We start from the raw sequence: 20187 nt of genomic DNA on the forward strand, positions 1-20187 counted from the left end.
GTGTGGGCCTATATCATGTATATGTATAGATAAAAAAGCTTAAATAAAACACCACCAAATAAAATTCAGGACCATTTTTACCCCATGCCTCATAATTTTAATATGATAAAACAACTGTGTGTGACACAACCTAGTTATGTTATTCTTTTTTATATTTTTGCATAACATGTATTCTTCTTAGTGAATTATCTAGTTACTATATTCATGAACCTACCTGTCTACCTTCAAATATTATACTTCACCTATAATGTAAGAATCTTACAACTGTAGACTTCCATTTCTACCCCCCATCCTTGGTGCTATTGTTACATATTTTATTTCTATATATGATACTAACTCCACAATACATCATTATTATTTTTGCACTAGACCATGCATTCTTTTTTTTATTATTATTTTTTAATTTTATTTTTGGCTGCGTTGGGTCTTCGTTGCTGCGTGCAGGCTTTCTCTAGTTGTGGCGAGCGGGGTCTCCTCTTCGTTGCAGTGCGTGGGCTTCTCACTGTGGTGGCTTCTCTTGTTGCGGAGCATGGGCTCTAGGCACGAGGGCTTCAGTAGTTGTGGGGTGCAGGCTCAGCAGTTGTGGCACAAAATTTGTTTTATGGCTGAGTAGTATTCCATTATATATATGTATATTTTATATATCTATGTACCACATCTTCTTTATCCATTCATCTGTTGATGGACACTTAGGTTGCTTCCATATTTTGGCTATTGTAAATAATGCTGCTATGAACATGGGGGTGCATGTATCTTTTCGAATTGGTGTTTTTGCTTTTTTTCAGATATATGCCCAGGAGTGGGATTGCTCTATTTTTAGTTTTTTGAGGACCCTCCACTGTTTTCCAAAGTGTTATCAATCTCTCCTACAATTCTAACTGTAAGTTTGCCCCTTTTCTTTAGAAGACCCTTGCCAGACCACTGACTTCCTGTCTTATGGGATGTAAAAAAAAAAAAAAAAAAAAAAGCTGTTCCACACCAAATAACAGACGCCAAAAATGTAAAGTTGTGAGTTTATTGCATATGTAACAAAATGAACCTGACCGCCGGGGTCCAGCCTGCTGTACAATCACTGTTTGTTTTGTGTTTCCAGCTGGTTCTATAACCACATTAAATAGAACTAGTATTTCTTTAAATACTTTTGATTTTGACATAAAACAGAACATTTAGTGTACAACTTTCACAAAATAAATGAGCAATAAAAACAGTGGGAAGGATAACAAGGATAGCAGCAATACTTAAAAACAAGACATTACAAAATAAATTAAAAAATACATTATAAAGTGGTTGAGAAACAAAAATAAACAAATTTTTAAAATTCATACTACGTTTTGGGAAGGCTGCCATGCGGCACACACCTGGCTGCGGACGGGGGCGGAGGGGCGTTTTCTCGGACAGCTCCGATCGGAGGACTACCTGACCTGCATTTGGACCACGCGGCCAGGCAAGCTCTGGGGCCGCAGTTCCAGGCGCTTCTCCCTGCAGGAGCCCCTCCGTTCTCCCCACAGCACTGGCAGAGCGGTGGTTTGCTACATCCCTGAGGGTCGGCTGATGACCGCTGGTGAGGCAAGCCTGGAAGTCGGGCCCTGAAGCATCTGGGCAGAGAGCTGAGGGGACCAGGTGGGTCGCTGGGGTTCCCGAGAAGGGCGACAGGTGGGGAGGCTCCCGCAGACCCCAAAACCCACGGCTTGCCACACTGTTCTTTGGTGGGGGTGGTTGGGGGTGGGGAGTGTTCCAAAGGCCCAACCCACTGTGGACAGTTTCGGTTCTAGGAGCAGTGCCACCGACAGCCCTGCTTGGCAGGAGTGACCTGGAGCTCCGGAAGTTGCTGTGCTAGGCTCCACAACAACCCACGCAGCTGGTGAGGTGCCCGCGTCCCAGTACGAAAGCAGAGACCCAGGCCTTGCGGGCAGGTAAGTCAACTTACCCCAGCAGCCCGTGGAGGAGCCAGGACGTGAGCCTCTGGATCTTGCTGAGGTGACACCTGACACGTGAGGGCGGCCTGGGGCCGGCAGGGGCACTGCCCACCCCACCCTCCAGCCCCCGCCATCAGCAGGAAGGCAGCTTTAAAGGAGGCAAATGGCACATTCCTGCTTCCAAGTCTTTCCAACCACTAGACCCTTGTTTCCTTCCTCATTTACTGCGGATTTTGGCCGACACCACAGGATAACTGGGTGGGCCTTCCCCCCTCAGTCTTGAGGGCTTCAGTTCCTGGATGGAAGTCTCCTCCTTGCGGTTTAGGTCCATGTTACAGAGGAGACCTGTCTCGGCGGGGAGAGTGGGGGGGCGGTGTCTGTCTGTATCATTCATTTCTTCATTCCTCCAGAGGAGGACCCACGGCAGCCAGCTTCCAGGACGCCAGAAGGTGTAATGGTAAACGAGACACAGGAGAAGCCCAACAGGCAAGGCAGGACTTTGGAAAGACTCGGCCCGCACTCCAGCCTGGACATTCTGAACGGATTACATTCTCCTTCTGCAAGCCAAGGCATCCTTCCTATTCTAGAACCTCAGCAAGTCACCCAGAAGCACGGCTTTCTCTCGCTCCTGGAACCTCCAGCCAGCGAACTCTGGCCCGCCAAACGTCAGACCACTGTCTGCTTCCCGGTCAAGCAGAAGAACCACAGCAAGATGCAGAGGGTAAGTAAGTACGCCTCCAAACCTAGCACCGTCCACAGGTGTTAGTAACAAAAAGAACAGACGGGACAGTCGGCCAAAAAGCTCCTTCCAAACCCACCTCAGACCCACAGCTGGATCCCAGCACTGAACCCAGAACCTTACAAAAAAACTTCAACAGTGGAATGTCTTGCTAATGAATTACCCTGCACTCGCCCCCCAAACAAAAACCACCACCATACGGGAGAACTTGCTGCCACTGCTGTTTTTCTGCTGAACTTTAACTATCTGAAATCAAACCACTTTGTTAAAATACTATTTGATCTTCTGTGCAAATTGGGAAATGGTGGTAGAAATCTAGGGTCAAGGCTTGCTTTGGCCTTGCTCATCATCTGGACAAGTGAGTGGAGCAGCAGTTGTTAGTGTCACCATCAGACGTTGGGGAAGTGGGCTGACGTATCAGGGTGGAGTGGCCCCTCTCTGCCTTCAGATTTCCATCCACGACCTCCTTGTAAACGAGTAACCTGGGGTGGATTTAGGTCATGGAGGTTATCCGTTCTCTCTCTCCCTTTCAAGCTAGTTTGCACCAAACCAGCAGCTACAGTGATGGAATTTTGTTCTATTAGTTTAGTTCTTAGTGCTTTCCGCAGAATGGTTTGTTAGCATCCACATGGCCCAGTCGATGCCCTTCCAAGTACAGGTGGGGGCAGCAGCCACAGCCTGCGCCTGGCTGCGAGGATCTGAAGCTGGGTTTGGTCTGCTTGTTTATAAGCTCTGTTATGTGGTGTTTTCGCTGGGAGAATTTTTCAAACTGGATAGATAACGTGGCTAAAGGGACTCTTAAAAGGAAAGATCATTTTTCTCTATGCAAAACAAATTTTTCAGCCAGGAAACCCTGAAAAGAAAGAAATACCCAGGCCTCCAGCACAAGCTGCCCCGATTCCCTTACCTTTCCAAAAGGGAAGCACAGTTTTGACGCCAGCTTCCTGCAGTGGCAGAATTCCAATAAGCATATATTATACGGTTATTGTTCAGTTAGAAATTAATCTGCTACCCAGAGCAGGCTGCTAGGATGTGAAATTTGGAATTTGAGCTGCTGAACTTGAAAACCTCAGGTCTGCTTTGAGACAGAAGAGCTAGTCCAGCTACCAGGGCCGAACCCTCAGGCAGCCCTGCTCAGCTCCATAACTGTGGGTCAAGACTCCTCTAAAGCCCACAGGGCAGTGAGCCTGTCACCAGAAGTGTTACAACCGTAGCAGAATATCCTGTGTGACCGAAGCAGTGCTAAACCTGGCTGCGTTTTATTGGATGGGTGATGGAAGGGGTGGGGTGGGGTGGGGTTCTGTCAGGAGGAAAATATGGGTGAGAGCCACCAACTGAAGTCCCCCCGCCCCGCCTTGCTCCCCCTACGAGAAGCAGGGGAGACAAGGCTTTCCCTCGGGTGTTCTAGGATTCCAGGGCCTCAGCCGGCTTCGCAGAGGCACACAGAGAGCTGTCGCTTGGGGTCTGGTGGCCGTGAGCTAGCGTCTGCTGCCTTGGGCTGCACATCACTCCACAGCAAACCCACAGGTCTCCTCCACTGCTGTCAGCAGCTTCTCATAGAGCTTCTCATATGACTCGTAGGGTGGAATGTCGATCCGGTTAAAGCTGGAACGGGACAGAAAGGTGAGAGACTCACTGCTGGTGCTGCCTGGCCTGAGGACCTGCTCCCAGGACAGGGTCAGGGCCAGGCCACAGCAGAGCCTTTGTGGCCACAAGCGCACACATGGTGGGGACAGGGCAGAGAGGACGGGAAAGCATCTCATCCACCAGGTTCTGGGAGATGGAGGAGAGTTTTCCCCTCTCCTCTGGTGCTTTTCTGCTTCTTAGGCAAAGATTTTCAGTCAACACACATCAAAACAAATCTTGTAAGATCTTCCAAGTGAGTATGTACTGGTTAGGTTAGGACAAAGCTCTCAACTTGTTTTGTCTGTTGTTTTGGGGAGAAGTTACTTCTCAGACCAGGCACACCACGTTTGCAGGGCACTGCAGTCCAGGCTGGCTGCAGTCAAATCACCACTAACAGTTCACTGCCTGTGTGTCTAATCCCCTGTGACTTAGATCTGAGAGCAAAATGGGGCAGTCTGGAGTATTTCCTGCAAAAACAGAAACTGTATCTCAAAAATAATAAAACGTCAAATACCTGATAGAGGATTAAACGACTGGGTTAGCATTTCCTCAGGGAAGTTCATTCCCAAAGCTATGGCCAAAAGACACCTCTGTAGACGATATTACCTCATAACAAATCAAAAAATGCAAGATTCTGACTGAGAGGACATATAGTGCCTCTTGAATTACTAGAAGTTAAGTGATTGAGGATGGCTTTTGTCAAGAAGGAGTCGGGCTAAACAGTGTGGAAGCTTTTCAGGGGGCTTAGCACTGTGGACGTTCTTCACGTCCATTTTACTCGAAGCACTAAACCATTAGAGGACACAGCCTGCCGGGGCGGGAGCAGCCCTGTGCATCAGCACGCACCACCCCAGGACGGCCACGCTGGGTGCAGACCCTGGGCCCGGGGAGGGTGCGTCCTCTATCTCAAGGATGTGGAAACCCAGTTCGATGTCGTGGACGGCGTGGGAACCCACAGCCTTGGTTCCCAACCAGGAACCTCCCATCACATCACCATGCATCCCGGCAACATTTGGAACTGACTCTCGTGAACCAGAGGTGGCTCTCATCTCAAGAAATGGCTCCCAAAGTGCATGTCAGTGACTTGATTTTAAACCACAAAGGAAATAACCCACTACAGATATTGTTTAAGTGAAAATCAAGGGAGGAAACATTTTTCAATACACAAGGTACACCTGTCATATGCAGAGTTCTGAGAGGAGACCAATAACTCCAAACTTAAAACTGCAGTGTTCCCTCCTGACACTGCACGTGTGCGTACACACACACGCACACACGTGCGGCAGGACCCAGCGAGGTGACAACTGGGGCCGGGGAGCGGCTCCAACGTCAGTCACGTCTCCAGCTAAAACTGGGTTCATGAAAGAGCCTCGTGCTGACCCTCACGTGCGTGCTGTCCCACTGCAGAGTCCAAGTAAGAAAACAGCTCAGAAAAGTCACGCACGGAGACGGGCTCCCAGGGCGCTGGTCCTTACCAGGTATGGGCCTTGGGCAGGTTGTCTGTGTTCGCGTCGATCAGGTGGATGGTGAACAGCCGCGGCCCTGCGGCGCCTGTAGAGCCTTACAAGACAGCATTCTAGTTAACACGCTTCAGAGGCCGAGGCTGGGCCTTTGTCGCCACCCCGAGGCCCTGGTGCCAGGCGGCCGTCCTGCCAGAAGGTCACGGGGCTCACAGGGCCACACGAGCCTCTGCCTGCTTTCAGGATGCACCTACCATGACCATTAAGTGACTAACACCAGACATTTTAGAAAATCACAAGAGCAAGACAGAGCAAAGGCAGAGACCACTCTCCTCTCACACCCGACCACGAGCCTGCTCCAGGGCGCTTATCTGAAAGCAAAATCCTTCAATCGCCAGTGATTTTTTTTGTTTTTTCTTTAACAGAAATGTCTAGCAAGCAGGATATGGAGTCAGGAAACCTCCCCAGGCAGAGGCCCAGTGGCAAAAGAAAGACACAAAGGCTGGGACCAAAGCCCTAGGACGAGAAGTAACTTCTCTCACTCCAAGAGGAGGAGGAGTCTACAGGGAACGTACACGTGAAATCTATCTGCTCCCACTATTAATATGCAAAGTCCCATTTACTAAGTTTTAATATATTAAGATGATTCTTCACCTTACTCCTGCCAGTTGTCAGGGTTATCCAGTGACAAAAGCCCCAAATTTTACAAATCAGAGCCCTAGAGAGGCCTTCAAGGACTTTCCCAGTTGGCTGTGCTGAGCACGAGCCCCTCCAGGCCCCTCCTGAGGCTCAGAAGCCTCACTGTGGACGGCCTCCCACCCCCTCCTCCTCCAGCTCCAGACCCAGGTGAGCCAGAGACCCAGCCGGAGCCAGAAGGGATGCATGAGAGGATGGGGACCTAACTGGACAGGGGAGCCTCTCAGGCAGGCCCCTTGTACAGATGAGGAAACCAAGGGCCCGGGAGGACCCCTGGAGCTGTGACCCACACGGCGGCAGTGTGCTCTTAGAGACTCAGGACTGCAGTTAGAGAGCTGCTGTCAGAAGGTTCAAAAATTAATCCATGGTGCATTTTTAAATGGCTTTCTTTCCCCAAAGCCTTGTTGCTCTTTGTACCCTCTCCCTGTCACCAATTCTGTTGAGGGAGGGAAGCGGAGGCCCCGGCTCCCCTGGGCCTTCCTGGCTCAGGTCTTTCCAGACCCAGCCCTGTGTGGGCACCAGCTGGCCAGCACCCACCACTGCTATGTCATGTGGCTCAGAGGCCCTGGGAAAGGTGGTCTGAGGGGGGCGGGGCTCTGTGTGATGGACATGCCCTCCTACGTCTTTCCAGATGTTTTCTTTCAACTTGGGCAAAGGATAGTAGAGCCTCGAGCCCTGAGAGCAGCAGAGAGAAGGGCAACCGGAAGGCCATGGCCCTTGTGGAGGGAAGAGGGTCTCTCCAGCCCCTTGGCCAGGCAACACCCCTGCAGTGCCGAGTGTCTGTCATGAAGGACCCGACGCCATGTCGTCTCCTGGCGACGTCCCAGGACGACCACCCACCACAGCCCGCGCCCCGGCCCAGTGCCAGCCCCACCGCCACATCAGTCACCTTGCAGCGCCTTGAAGCCCTGGAGGGGGACCCGCGTGGAGCCCGTCACGAACTGCAGCAGCCGGGCCCTCCTCTCCTCGTCAAAGGTCTCCACCGCCTGCCAAAACCACCGGACCACGTTGCTGTCGGCCCCGCAGTGCTTCAGCCTCGTGTTGGACTTCCAGTCGTCCAGGTCGATCTTGTCCAGGCCGCCGATGATCAGCTGTGAGGGCATGAAGGCAGGTCACCTCCCCGACGTACAAACCGACGGGTGCCCAGCTCCCAGGACACAGCATTACAAACCACGTCCCGACAAACCGGACACGCGTTCAGACAAGTCGACAGACACGTACACAGCGGGCCTGAGGCCCGCGCTCTGTGTCTGCACCTCCGGGCCGGCTGCCACCCCGAGGACGCTGGTGTGGCTACTCATGAGACGTTTCCTTAGCAGCGCGTGCATGTGCGTGCATGAGCGTGCGTGTGCTGCACTGGGGAGGACGGAGGACCAAAGGACCAGCCAGAATGGCTGCACGGGGCCGCCTCCTGGGGACGCATAGGGCTTGAAGTCTGAGGAGAAAGGAACAGGCCAGGGACGTGCTTGTTGCTGCGACCCGCTCCGGAGCCATCGCTCCCCCCGGGGAGGCACCTCGGGGCCCAGAGCTCTGGCACCACCCTGGGGGGCAGAAAGGCCGGGAACAGCCTGAAAGGCAAGGGCTACTTGGCGCCAGAAGCGGATGCGGTGCGAGGGAATGGCTTTGTTCACGCCCACGAAGAAGGACCAGAAGCGACAGGAATACTTTGTTCTGGGCCTAATAACAGCCAGAATCAAACAAAAGTGGAGCAGCTGGTCATGATAACTTCCTCCATCTGAGGTGACCCCACAGGAGGGGCTTAGAAAGCTGTGCTGCTGGCGAGCCTGCCCAACAGTACAAGCCGCACAACGCCCGGAATGATGTCGCAAGAGTTATCCGGATTCCCTGCCGCCAGGCGGGCACCAGGCCTTGGCATCAACTGCTCAGGCCTCCCCGACCCCCCACTCCGCCCCCAGCCCTGCCTCTGCTCTCCTGCAGCCCCGGCGGCCCCTGGGCCTGCAGGGATGGAGCAGCCGAGGACCGCCCGTCACGCGCCCTGGCTCCGCAGGCACTCACGCACCTCCAGCTCCTTCTGGTCAAAAGGCTTCAGTAAGTGTTGAGGGATGAGTTCATTAAACCCCTTCTGAAGAGCCAGGAACTGGGCCTCAATCCCCCTCATAAACCTCCAATTTACATATAACCTGAAAGAAAAATTCACACGTTGGAAGCAGTATCAACTGGTTCGTGAACATCATTTTTTTCTCCATTAGTTGGTTCTGATATCCACTCAACCCTGCCCACCATCCTCCCCTAATGGGGAGGAAAACCCCACTGGCGGGCAGTACCCAGCCTAAGAGTCAGGTTAAACCTAAATCAGCCCCTCCCTTAGATGTTCTGATTCTTTGCTTGAAATAGCAGTAGGATCTAACCTGACCTGTGACAGGTGCCATAATGTAAAAATATGTTTGAAAAGAAAATACAGGGCACAGTGAGAACTACACACCAGTCTGACAGCCTGAGCACAGACATGCCCACGTGTCTCAATTTCCCATGGAAGTCACTAGTCATTTATTTGCCTCAAGAGGTGGGAAAACAGACTATAAAGAGGTGGACTTCCATCACACCAAGTTCAAGGAAACTTCGCCAAACTTGAGGGAGGCCTACTCCTCCCTCCCGTGGCTATACCACCTTCACACCCACAATCAGGCGGTCACTTGAAAGCTACCCCTTGGGCTCTGGGGTCATGAATGGCCCCCTTTAACGGGTCAACCCTGGAGCCCACCGCTGACCCCGCCGGTTTCTGGAAGTCTCTGCCGCTACCATGACTCTGGTCCAAGCGCTCCGACGACCTAAATGCGGCCCCCCATGCCCAGGACAGTCCCAGGCCCCGCCAGTCCCAGCGGCAACCCCCAGGTGCCCCCGAGCATTACCTACCGGACGTATTCTTTCTTGTTCTCCTCTGTGACAGGGACATTCCTGCCGTTGGGTTTCAGTTCATGCTGAAGAATCCTCCCGAAAGCGTTGTGCTCCACACAGAACGTGTGGTCCAGCACAGGGGTGATGTCGTTCTCTCTGGGAAGTTAGGACAGAAGATGGATGTCACTTAGGCCTCGGCCACCGCGCGGGAGCAGATGGAACACTGAATCAACAATCGGTAGGAAGAGGGACCGGCTCCTCCTTTGCAGAAGAGGGGTGACGGTAGTGACACTGCCCTGTGACGTCACGGGACAGAGCCAGCCGACTGCTTTGTACCCTGCGTCTCCGAGCGGACAGGAGGGAAGGATGAAGGGGTAACTGAGTCAAAGGGAAGCCTCGCCAAGAAAATACGGCGCCCCCTTCTCCAGGCAGCCTTTCCAAGGGCATCAGTTCAAGGAAGCACTTGAAAGTCAGAACTGGCTCCTTCATCTGCCATGTTTCTGGAAACACAGACTAGGAGGTTCTCTATAGGATAAAGGCCCTGGCCCCCCGCAGACCTGCCTTTCAAGCTGGGACACGTGGAAGGAGGTGGACAGAACACAGGACACGATCGAGTCCTCGGCTTGTCCCCCAGTCCCAGAGCCTGGACCTCTCATTCCCGTGAAATTGGTCCTCACGAGGACCCCCGACACCTACGGTGACCGTGTAACTGTGCCTGTTGCTTTTAAGAGAGTTTTAGGGTAATCCTAAAACAAAGGCACCTAAATATTAGGGTGATTTTGGATACCTTCTTGGCTGGAGACACCCCAGAGTGTCACAAACCAACCAACCACCAGGCCTGGGGATTAACATTCACAATCATAACTTAATAAGTCAAGGAAACAGCAAAAGAAACTAGTCCATGATGAGAAACTGGCCAGACATTACGAGGAAAATGTCAATTAAGTATTTTTGTTGAATCTACTTTTATGTTTCTGATAGTTTGTTTCTATTCTCCGATTTCACACCCATCCCCCAAATACATACCCACGTGCACACTACACAACACAAATGGATTTGGGGCACGCTAAGACAGGTGACGATGGATGCATTTTCAGTTAACTGAGTCAGTACTTACAGAATCCACACTAAGCTCTTATGAAGTTCCGGGTCCACCGATTCCAAGTCAGAAAGCTGGATGGGTTTCCCCAGTAGCTGCTTGTAGAAGGGAACTGTGAAACCCCCGTTTATGTAGTGTCCATGGAACACAGCCAGACCCATAATCCGACCCACAAAATGGAAATAAGACAAGTGGTCCTGTAGGGGGCACCAGAGAACATGAATTCGTGAGAAAAATGACCGGCCAAGGCAGATGGGTATCTTGTACTTTCTCCAGGTTTCTTGAATTAGTTACTCACAGGCTGCACTCATGACCAGATGAAAGACCGCTACGTAGGAGGTCAAATTTAGCGCATGACTTTTGGAGAGGTCATCTGAACGATACCTTATATTATGCCCTTGGTTCAAACACCTTCTCAGAATTGCTACCTAATTTGCGGGACCCAGTGCAAAATGAAAATGCAGAACCCCTTATTCAAAAGTTGAGAATATCAACATGGTGACGGCAGAGAATCAACCAACCCTGGTCCCTTTTCAGCACAGGGCCCGGTGCTGGCACAGGTTACTCGCCCAGGAGGCCGCCGGCCCCTCCCTCCCACTGCACCACGAGGAAATAAAGGGCAAAAAGATAACCCCCCTTCTTCCTCTGCCATCCCTCCCCCATCCCACAGAAGAGAAAAAGTCCCAAGGGAGTTGAGTCAGGGACACAGAGGAAAAAAACTGTGAACAACCCAAGTAAGAGAACCGTTCTAAAACCACCGCTGTTCTGGTTTGTAACTAGGGAACCTCCTGTTTCTATTTTTAGGTTGGAATTTTAATCAGAGAGTTAGCTCCCATGTTGGTAAAAGGTCCTGTCACATCGACTGCTCGTCAGGGGCCACGTGCACGGCGAGGACTGCAGGACGCAGCCCCACATCAGAGCCTTCCTCCTACCCGCTGGCCACCCTCAGACCAGTTACACACACACCGCGCCTATCTCCTCATCTCTCTGACAAGCAGCTAAGAACATCAGCACCAGTGGCCAAAAAGGCCAATTATGGGAATATTCCCATTTCGATTGGGAGGAGGATGGACCTTGTAACCCACGTCTCAGAATGACACCCACCATCAACAAATACAGCCGTCAAGCCAGAGCTCCCCTGAAACGACATACTCAGTGATACCAGTCACTGAAAATACGGGATTGAAACCGTCCATCTTAATCCAGTTCTCACTCTACCTTGCAATGTTTTATTTACCATAGACTCTGAGTAAGTCTACAATGAATCAACCAAGAATTGAGATTGAAACTGGAAATCCATTTAAGAAATTCTCCAACTAAGTCTCCGACCTCTTTATTCATTAATACTTACAGGGTTGATGGAAGAATCGGGATTGATTTGCAACATGTAAATGTTGTCCGTGGAATATTGGAAGAGTCCATAATACGGATTCAACATCTCATGGCACAATAAGTAAAGCCACTCCCTAGAAACGACAACAACAAGACATTTTAAAACTTCCTAGTTTCAGGTCTTAACAAAAGGACTGATTCACCATGCCCTAGAAAGCCAAACTGGTAAGGCTGCCTGAGTCTGAGAGGATGTGATTTGTGCCGATTGGGCAAATAAGCTTAATGAAGTAAAAAGAATTGCTTCTGGTGGCGTCAGAAATGGATTTTCTGGCCAAAAGTCCAGTAACTCTGAAGCTGAGAAAGAACTGTGGTTGCCTGGAATCAGTACCAGCTCAGAGGCACAGTGTGCTCCACAGTCTGTCAGCTTTCTTGCACCCCAACTAAGGTTTTCTCTGTTACTTTGCAGAGATCAAGAGCTCAGGTGATGATGTTAACAATGTGGTAAAAACCAACAAAAGTGCAACAGAAAGCCGTACGATCCTACTTCTATGTCAAAAATGCGTGTGCACGTACACGAAACAGAAAAAATATATACGCAGAGCATAGAGAAAGATGGGAAGGATTTATACTAACATGTTGACAGTAGATAAATGGAGAATTTGCATTCTGGGCGTTTTAATTTTTTTTCACTTCTTTCTAGTTTTTAGATTTCTGATGGTATCATGTTATTAATGTTTAAATAAGGAGAAAACATTTCCCAGTCTAGGGAGACAGGGATTATTTAAGAATGACTTTTGCCCTCATAATTTTCTGTCCTGTTGAATTCTTATTTTTTGCCATAAGCGTTTATCACTTTTATAATTTAAAGGACTAGTTTAAAATTTTTAAATGTTAATTCTAAGAGTTTAAAAATCTGGATAGGGTACGTAAAATGGATTATTTTCTGAATTCCTTTATTTCTGAATTATTTCATTATAAAAAAGCCCCAAATCAAAACCAGACAAAAAAAGCACTCTAAACAACCCATATGACTCAGCTGCTGTGGCCAGATTGTGATAAGCCCAGGTATGGGGGTCTATACAACACTGTGTAGCCTTTTATTCTTTCTACTCAAGACTCCTTTAAATGGACGAATCTTATTAAGATAGCTGCCCCAAGTTTTACTCTGGAATTTCTTACTCCTTCAAACAGAAAAGACAGAATTGAGAAAATACGAAAAGGATAAGCACAAGTGCAAATCATCTGTTGGAGAAAATTGTGAAAATACACACAAAATGATTACACCAACACAAAGTTGTGTATCAAACTCAAAAGAACAGGAAGGAACTACCAGAAGAGATGAGACAGACACCAAATCTTATGAAGCCTCTTTACTAGGAAGGCAGAATTTCCCAACTCTGGTGCTTTGATTTATCCCCAAGTTTTGGAGTTTGGATTTATGAAGAATTGTTTTCATAAATGCCAAGGACCTGCAACTGTCTAGACAGGAAGTGATTAAAATACAAGCAAACATTCTGACCGAGCTGTGGACAAGGTACAGAGCACGAGGTATGTTCTGGAAGTGGTCAGGGAAGAGCTAACTACACAGGCAGAAGAGGGAGAGAAAGGAAAAGGTTCAGAGCCAAACACTGGGGAGATGAGCATAGACTGATTGCCATCCACCAACATAAGGGACACAGACACACATGTATGTGTAACACACATGTAACTGACATCTCTCCTCAGCCCTACACGACAGGTGTGAGCCACTCAGACACGAGGAAGACTCAGCTGAAACAACACGAGATCAGACTGGAGGCAGAAAAGCAGGGCTTCTCAGCTCTTCCCTCTGTAGCATCATGTTAATCAAAGGAGCTACACAAAGACTTGATAACCACGGAAAATGCAGAGGAAAGTGAATCCTAACCAGACCAAACCTAACCCAGCTATTCACGTGTGTGCCTAGGAACCTATAACCCCAGCTGTGCACGGGAGCAACCATAAAGCAAAACAGTTCAGGATATTGACTTGAGATATCTCGAGACTATAAAGGAAAAGGCAGAGAAGAGAAAATGGAAGTAGTTTGATCTGAATTTAGGACAAATATGAATGAGGAAGTAGGAAGAGCCTCCCTGAAAAGGGGGACGGAAAGCCTAAACCCCTAGTCAGGAACCGGAATTCGTGTCTTCAAGGGCAAACAGAAGTTACATTCGCCAGAAGAAAGATGGTTCCTAGAATCAATATTGAGAAGATCAAGGAAGAAACTTGGAACAACCTGGAAAGGAAAAGCATTTCCCATGGAGAGGCAGTGCCAGTGCAAGCGCGCTATCAGGAAAGCTGGGCTTTTCTGCATCCCTCACCCCAGACGGAGTCAAGATCAGCTGAGGAGCAGGAGGGGAGACAAAGGAAGACAGCGATGGGAAGAGGCTGGAGGAATGACTCTGTTCTGGGGCCCAAGGGCACATCATGGCTTTTGTAATTATTTACTTTGGGCTGCTGAAAAAAATCCCAATTCCACCCAGAAACCTGATGAGACCCCCTATAATGCTTCTCAGAACCTAATTTTGCTGGTGCTGACTGCTGCAGCGCTGAGAATCCACTTGTGTTTTCTAAATTGTGAGGGTACGAGGCTCTCCTGTCCCCTGAGCCCCAAGGCCGGGCCACTATCACACGTCCGCACAGGAACGAGGCCCCTTGGCAGCATCTACCAGCGGTGTGGTCACTTGTGCAATGTTATGATTAATGTCTGGACCTCGTCAGGTTGAGGACTCCTTTGCACGGGGGGCGGGGTGGGGGGGTGAAGGGAGCAGGGGACACGTTGCTTTGCTCACATTGTATCCCAAGTACCCAGTCCGCGGTGGAGTCTCAATGCTTACTGGTTAATGAATAAATACAGAAAATACTCCCTCCGAGGGCCCAAGGGTGCACTGGCTCCGGGCGGGAGGGGGGCATGCAGCACAGAGGGAGGCTGTGAGGACCACCCACATCTGAGCCACAGGGGCTGGGTGGGCAGTTCAGTGAGGAGGGAAAGAGCAAGGAGCAGCTGGGGGGAGGGGCAACCCGAAATGTTGAACTGTTAGGTTTAAGAGGCTAAATACCCAAGCACAGATGAGAGGCAACTGGTCAACAAGTCTGGAGCTGAAGGAGGGGCAAGGAGGGGTGGCCAGGAGGCTCCAGGGCTACGCTCAGATGCCCGCAATGTCCAGTGGGAAGGAGGAGGGGGACGCACAGCAGAGGAGCCTGAGAGGGAGATTCGAGGGAAACCAGGTGCCCTGGAAACCAAGTGACAAAGGTGTTTCGAGAAGCAGGGGGCCAACAACTACATCAGTTCCTGCTGACAGACCAAGACTGAGTCGTCATCACTGGGTTTGGTGAGATGCAGGTCAGGGGGCCCTCGACACAAATGGCTTCAGAGGGCAGGGAGATCTGCTCAGAACGTGTTCAAGAGAGAGCGAAGGTGTGGCAGCGGGAACTGGGGTCGCACGACTCTTTTGAGGGGTTTTGCTACAAAGAGAACAGAGGAACAGGGCGATGACCAAGCTATGCATTCTTGAGCGCATCTCTGTCTTTCCTGGAGTTTTTAATTGTTTTTCTTTTTCCTGTGCTTTCTTTGCCTTTATTGCCTCCTTTATTGAAGCTTCAACAGGAAGCGGATATAGTATCTAGGAAAGGTTGGGGGGGGGCATGTTTGTTTCTTTTAAGAAGGGGAGTTGCCGTAGCACATCTGTATGACCCAAGAGAAAGGGACATTCTGATGAAAAGAAATAGATGTGAAATAACAGGAAAAGCAAAAGGGCCCGGGGTGCAGTGTGCCAGAGGCAGGGTTGCTCTTATACGGGGACATGCGTGCGCCACTCAGGGCCACGGCAGGGAAGTCTGACTGTACGAGTACAGACAATGGCAGACTTGGTATCTGGTGGTGATGGTGAGGAAGGACCTTTCAGATTGCTTCTGTTTCCTCAGATAAATAGGAAGCAAAGTCAGCAGCTAAGAGTGAGGATGGGTGGAAGTGATGCCAGAGATCTGAGAAAGAGAACTACAGGGAACTGAAGTAGGTGCTGAACCCTCCTTGCGGCCGGTGGCTATCGATGCAGAGAAAGGCCAGCAGCATGGAAGTGTGTTCTCCTCCAGCCACATTCAGCCGCTCAGGCAATGCTCAGAGCAGCCTGAGGAGGGGAAATCTTCAGAGCTGGCACTTTGCCAGGTAAGCACAGCAAATGGAAAGAGGCAGGGAAGTTACGAGGGGGCATAAGGGAGCAATTATGAGGGTGGATTACAGGTAAGGAGGAAGTGAAGACAGGAGGGGTGTGAAAAACAGAAAAAAGGTGGTGGAACCTGTGGATGATGGGTGGCCATGGATGGGGTCAAATAAATTAGACATGCCCAAAGCCAGACTGTTCTCCGACAGTGACTCTGGGTGCTGAGAAGCAGCGGAGCAGTGTCGTCAGAGTTCTGAATGAGAACTGTTTTCCTTCTAGAAGCCTATAAAGAGCTAAACTACCAGTCAAACTGTAGATTATGACATTTTCAGACTCAAGATCTTGGAAAACCCCCCTCCCATACACACTCCTTCTAAGAAAGCTACTTGAGGATATATTCCAGTAACATAATGGCGTAAGCCAAAAAAGAGGAAGCCATAGGACCCGTACGACAATGGCTCTAAGCCAAGAAAGCAGTGAAGTCCCATGAAGGCAACTGCAGCAGGTCCAGAGAATCAACAGTCAGTCTGGACAGAGTCTCCACAAGAGAGATACATGGAGCAAAGAGGGTGGGTGAGGATGGCAAAAGGTGAAGTTTAATGGGGCAACAGAGACAAGACCTGGTTTTAAGAAAAGAAGAAGAAGAAATTCTTGGGAAAATTAAAATTTGTTCAAAAGGATAAACTAAATGATAGAATACCACTTAATCCCTCAATGAACAATATTTAAATTGTCATAATAATATAAAGCAATGTATTGATTTTTCAACTCCTATAAATAATAGGTAGACAAGCATGAGAGACTGACTTAATTTTGGTGACAGAACAAAATGTAAATCTCGAACCTTGACAATATAAAAGTAATACTACAGATGACAGAATGTAAGAGGTAAGAGGTGGAAGGAATGCTGGAATGCTGAAGGGAAAGTCAGGAGTATTAATATCCTTTTTGTATGAAAAAGAGAGGTCAAGAGATAATGTCTCTAGCTGACCATGAAAAAATAATGGTGAAAAAACATTGTATAAAGTTACAAAGACAATGATAGAAGAACTAAAAATACTGATATTACAAAACTGAGAAGTGAGAGTATTAAATTAGATCCTCACCACAACCATTACCTGGTCTATCTGTGCCTATGACCATACATCATGAAATCAGTAGATAACATCAGAACTTGATCGAGTTAGTGATCTAGATGGTTGGTTATATTAGAAGAAACAGTTAAAAGAGCAGAACAGTTGTCTCAAAGGTGAAAAGAGGTAAGACAGGAAACAGAATATAATCATGAAAAGCTACTATCTTTAAAATCATTTGCATGAATTATTTTGACCAAAATCTCATTTTACAAAACTTGTTTGACACAAATGCAACGTATATGCCTTCCTCTCACCCCTGAAAGTCGTCTAGTGAGAGAAGCAAGGCTGCCTCCGTATTAACTTCGGGTTCAAGTCGGGCCACATGGAGAAGGGAGTAAGGGTAGAAGTTTAATAATTCATACTTTCTAAAAAGGAAAGTGATGGTGAAGTGCACGTGCGTTCTGATGGGTCCTGGCAGGATGCTAGCGTGGCACATGCTCTTAGGAATTCTTTTTCTAAGAACGCTCTCTGATGGCAACACCTGAAGTCCTGACTGCTCCAAGACCAGCACCAGAAAGGGGCAAACGACTTCTCTGCAAATATTTGCTCACAGGTGTGCTCAAATCCATGCAGTAGGGAGGGGGGTACACGAGCCTCACCTCGCCACCCCGCCATAGTCCAAACCTTCTTCTCCTCGGAATTTCACCATCAGTCGCTTTTTCAAGTCTTTTGGTCGCATCTTCATTATCTGGCGATAAGACTCCTGCACATCAAAATTACAGTTTCAGAGAGAAGAGCTTATCTTATTTTTAAAGTTATAAAATTATGAAAGGTTATTTATAATGGAGCTCAATTACAAATAAGCATCTGAGCTTATTTTAAGCCTTTGAATCTGATTTTTGTCTGGTTCCTATTGAGAATGTTTATTTGGCATCTAGGACATTGCTGCTTCCTTCACTTTTTCTCCCTCAGAAACAGCAAAGCACATGGCAGGGGATACTGTACCTAAAGGAAACACACATTTATTCTCAGCACAATCATGACTAAAGAGTTGAACATCCTCGCTAGGGTTGACTTCCTCTACACAAATTAATTCCAACGTGTCCTATAAATAATTGATATATTTTAACCAAAATGAAGACATCACAAGAGAGTCTGAACATTAAAAGAATTCTGAGCCTGATTTTACATCTGAAGTCAAAAATCACACTTTCCCATGGAGTCAAAAAACCCAAGGAGTGTTTAAGTAAGACATAAAGCAGCTTATCAGACACAGAAAACATGTGGTCAGCCTAATAGTCCCTCAGATTCAGCATCTGGAGTGGAACCAGCTAAATGTCTAGGTATTTTCAGTGAAAAGGCACTTAAGGATCTTTTCTTGCTTTAAATTTAATGTAATTCAAAAGCTGGATCCCAAGAGGTAAGAGGACACTGAGTGGAAATGATCTGTCAGCAGCACCTCAAGAATTCAGCTCTTCTCTACCCCCAACAAACACTTACGATGCTCAGTGGGCAAAATCAGGCACTTCAGCTGATCCACTCATCTGGCTGTGCCCAAGCCTCCATCCCTCTGCGGCCCCCTCAGCTGCTGTGGCCCAGTGAGAATCTGTGTCTCGTTTGATCATTTCTGCCAAGGATTCCACAAAGGCCCAAACACAGCTGAGATTCTACTCATGATCGTGGGCCTGAGAAACGGGCCCTGCCTAGCAAAGGCCCTGCCTGTTTAGGGACCCTGATCCCGCAGGGGAGCTGGACAAAGGCCAGAACCCTGCTCAGAACCATCAGTTCTTCCTCCTTCCAGAAGGGACAACAGGGAGGCCACTTAGCTTCTCTGAGGAGGCAACGCCACGAGGGGAAATTGCGTGCAAGGCTGCAGCAGAAGGAATGCTTGATTCTAGGAAACTGTGCAGATGGCAGGAAATAGAATCTGTACAATGCGGGCACAGGGATTTACAATGTTATTTAGTACTAGTTTCTGTACAGATCTCTACCTTTTCACTCAGAAGTCAATGATTTTTAAACCTTTACCACAGGAGGAAATACAGTTCCCTCTCTCACCTTGGGCTTTGGCCCTGATAAAGCTCTGCATTTCACTGAGCGATAAAATCAATGTCCGAAACACCAGACAGAAAGCAGAACTCACTGTCTACTGACAGGAAGATTCTGTGCCCGAACCCCGTACCTCAAATATTTCCTCTCTGGATACTTCGATGCGGCAATGGCCAGCTTGGGGTTGCTGAAGTGAGAGCTCGTGTCTGAGGGCCTTCAGTTTCTGGACTAAATCTCTCTCATATCTCTGGGCGGGAAGCTCCTCATCTTCCACAGAGCCCTCACTGGGCAGTGGCAGCGGCTGGCTGGGCTCCTTTAGTTGGCACTGGTGACTGGAGAAGAACAGAAGCATCGAGGTCGCCCCAAGAGCAGCGGCCAAGGTTGCTGCCAGCAGTGCGCCCACACAAAAGGGACTGAGAGGGGAAGTCATTTCACCAAACTAGTAGTCAAAATTTCTTATGGAAAAACTGCTGGTGGCCACCCTCAGGCTAAATACATGTCTAGGATTCAGTCAAGGAGACCCTCCATCTCCGTGTCTCATACATTATCATCGCCATAAGTAAAAACAGAAACTGCTAGCATTCGTCGTGCACCTAGTGTGTATCTGTGAGCCTGACCAACGCGCTATTAGATGTGCCTTGGGTGTGAGAGTTAAATGGAGTTGACGAGAGCACTTTCAAAGCAGATGACTGTGGAGGGGGGCAAAATGCACAGGAGCAAACAAGTGAAATGCAGTGGTAACTACTCCTGCTCATAACCAAGAGATTTCCAAGCCCACTCATCAAAGGCAGAAGTCCAGAGACCTTTTGGACACAGTAGCATCTGTCCTGTTCAAGTTTTGCCGGTTGCGTCAGCTGTCAATGACAAGTGCCCCGTGGGCTCTCATGTTCTGAGGACACAGCAAACCTGGAACGTGGAGTGTGGGAGCCAAGGTCATAGCGAGGTCCACGGCCCCCGGGCATCATGGCCCGGGAAGAGGTTCCAGCAAGCAGTGCTCTGGACCAGCCCTCCCAGACAGTGGTGAGCAGGCACCAAGGAAAGCCTCACTTCACTGCTTCTCTAAGGCCATGTATCCCATCAGAGTGCTCGCCACGGAAGCTTCGCGAGTGAAGCTGCCCCATACTGCCAGCTCAGGGGATTTCATTTAGGCTGCAAGCTAG

General features: G+C 49.0%; 1 protein-coding gene across 6 annotated transcripts in view; it reads right to left on the bottom strand.

The window, feature by feature from the left end:
• Positions 1 to 996: 996 nt before the first annotated feature.
• SMURF1 (SMAD specific E3 ubiquitin protein ligase 1) overlaps positions 997 to 20187 on the bottom strand; it is a 108557-nt gene continuing 89366 nt past the window's right edge. For 4 of the 6 annotated variants that reach the window (XM_060079546.1, XM_060079549.1, XM_060079548.1 and 1 more), the window contains 9 exons: positions 19161 to 19359; positions 17638 to 17741; positions 11744 to 11858; positions 10411 to 10589; positions 9312 to 9449; positions 8458 to 8578; positions 7327 to 7528; positions 5757 to 5841; positions 997 to 4260 (listed from right to left, as the gene is read on the bottom strand). In XM_060079546.1, the coding sequence (XP_059935529.1) occupies positions 4161 to 4260; positions 5757 to 5841; positions 7327 to 7528; positions 8458 to 8578; positions 9312 to 9449; positions 10411 to 10589; positions 11744 to 11858; positions 17638 to 17741; positions 19161 to 19359 (1243 nt within the window). In that variant the 3' untranslated portion in view covers positions 997 to 4160. The remainder of the gene's footprint in view (positions 4261 to 5756; positions 5842 to 7326; positions 7529 to 8457; positions 8579 to 9311; positions 9450 to 10410; positions 10590 to 11743; positions 11859 to 17637; positions 17742 to 19160; positions 19360 to 20187) is intronic. The other 2 variants (XR_009530189.1, XM_060079550.1) reach the window with 2 other exon arrangements.

This window comes from Mesoplodon densirostris, chromosome 16, assembly GCF_025265405.1.
Source record: "Mesoplodon densirostris isolate mMesDen1 chromosome 16, mMesDen1 primary haplotype, whole genome shotgun sequence".
Lineage (NCBI taxonomy): Eukaryota > Metazoa > Chordata > Mammalia > Artiodactyla > Ziphiidae > Mesoplodon > Mesoplodon densirostris.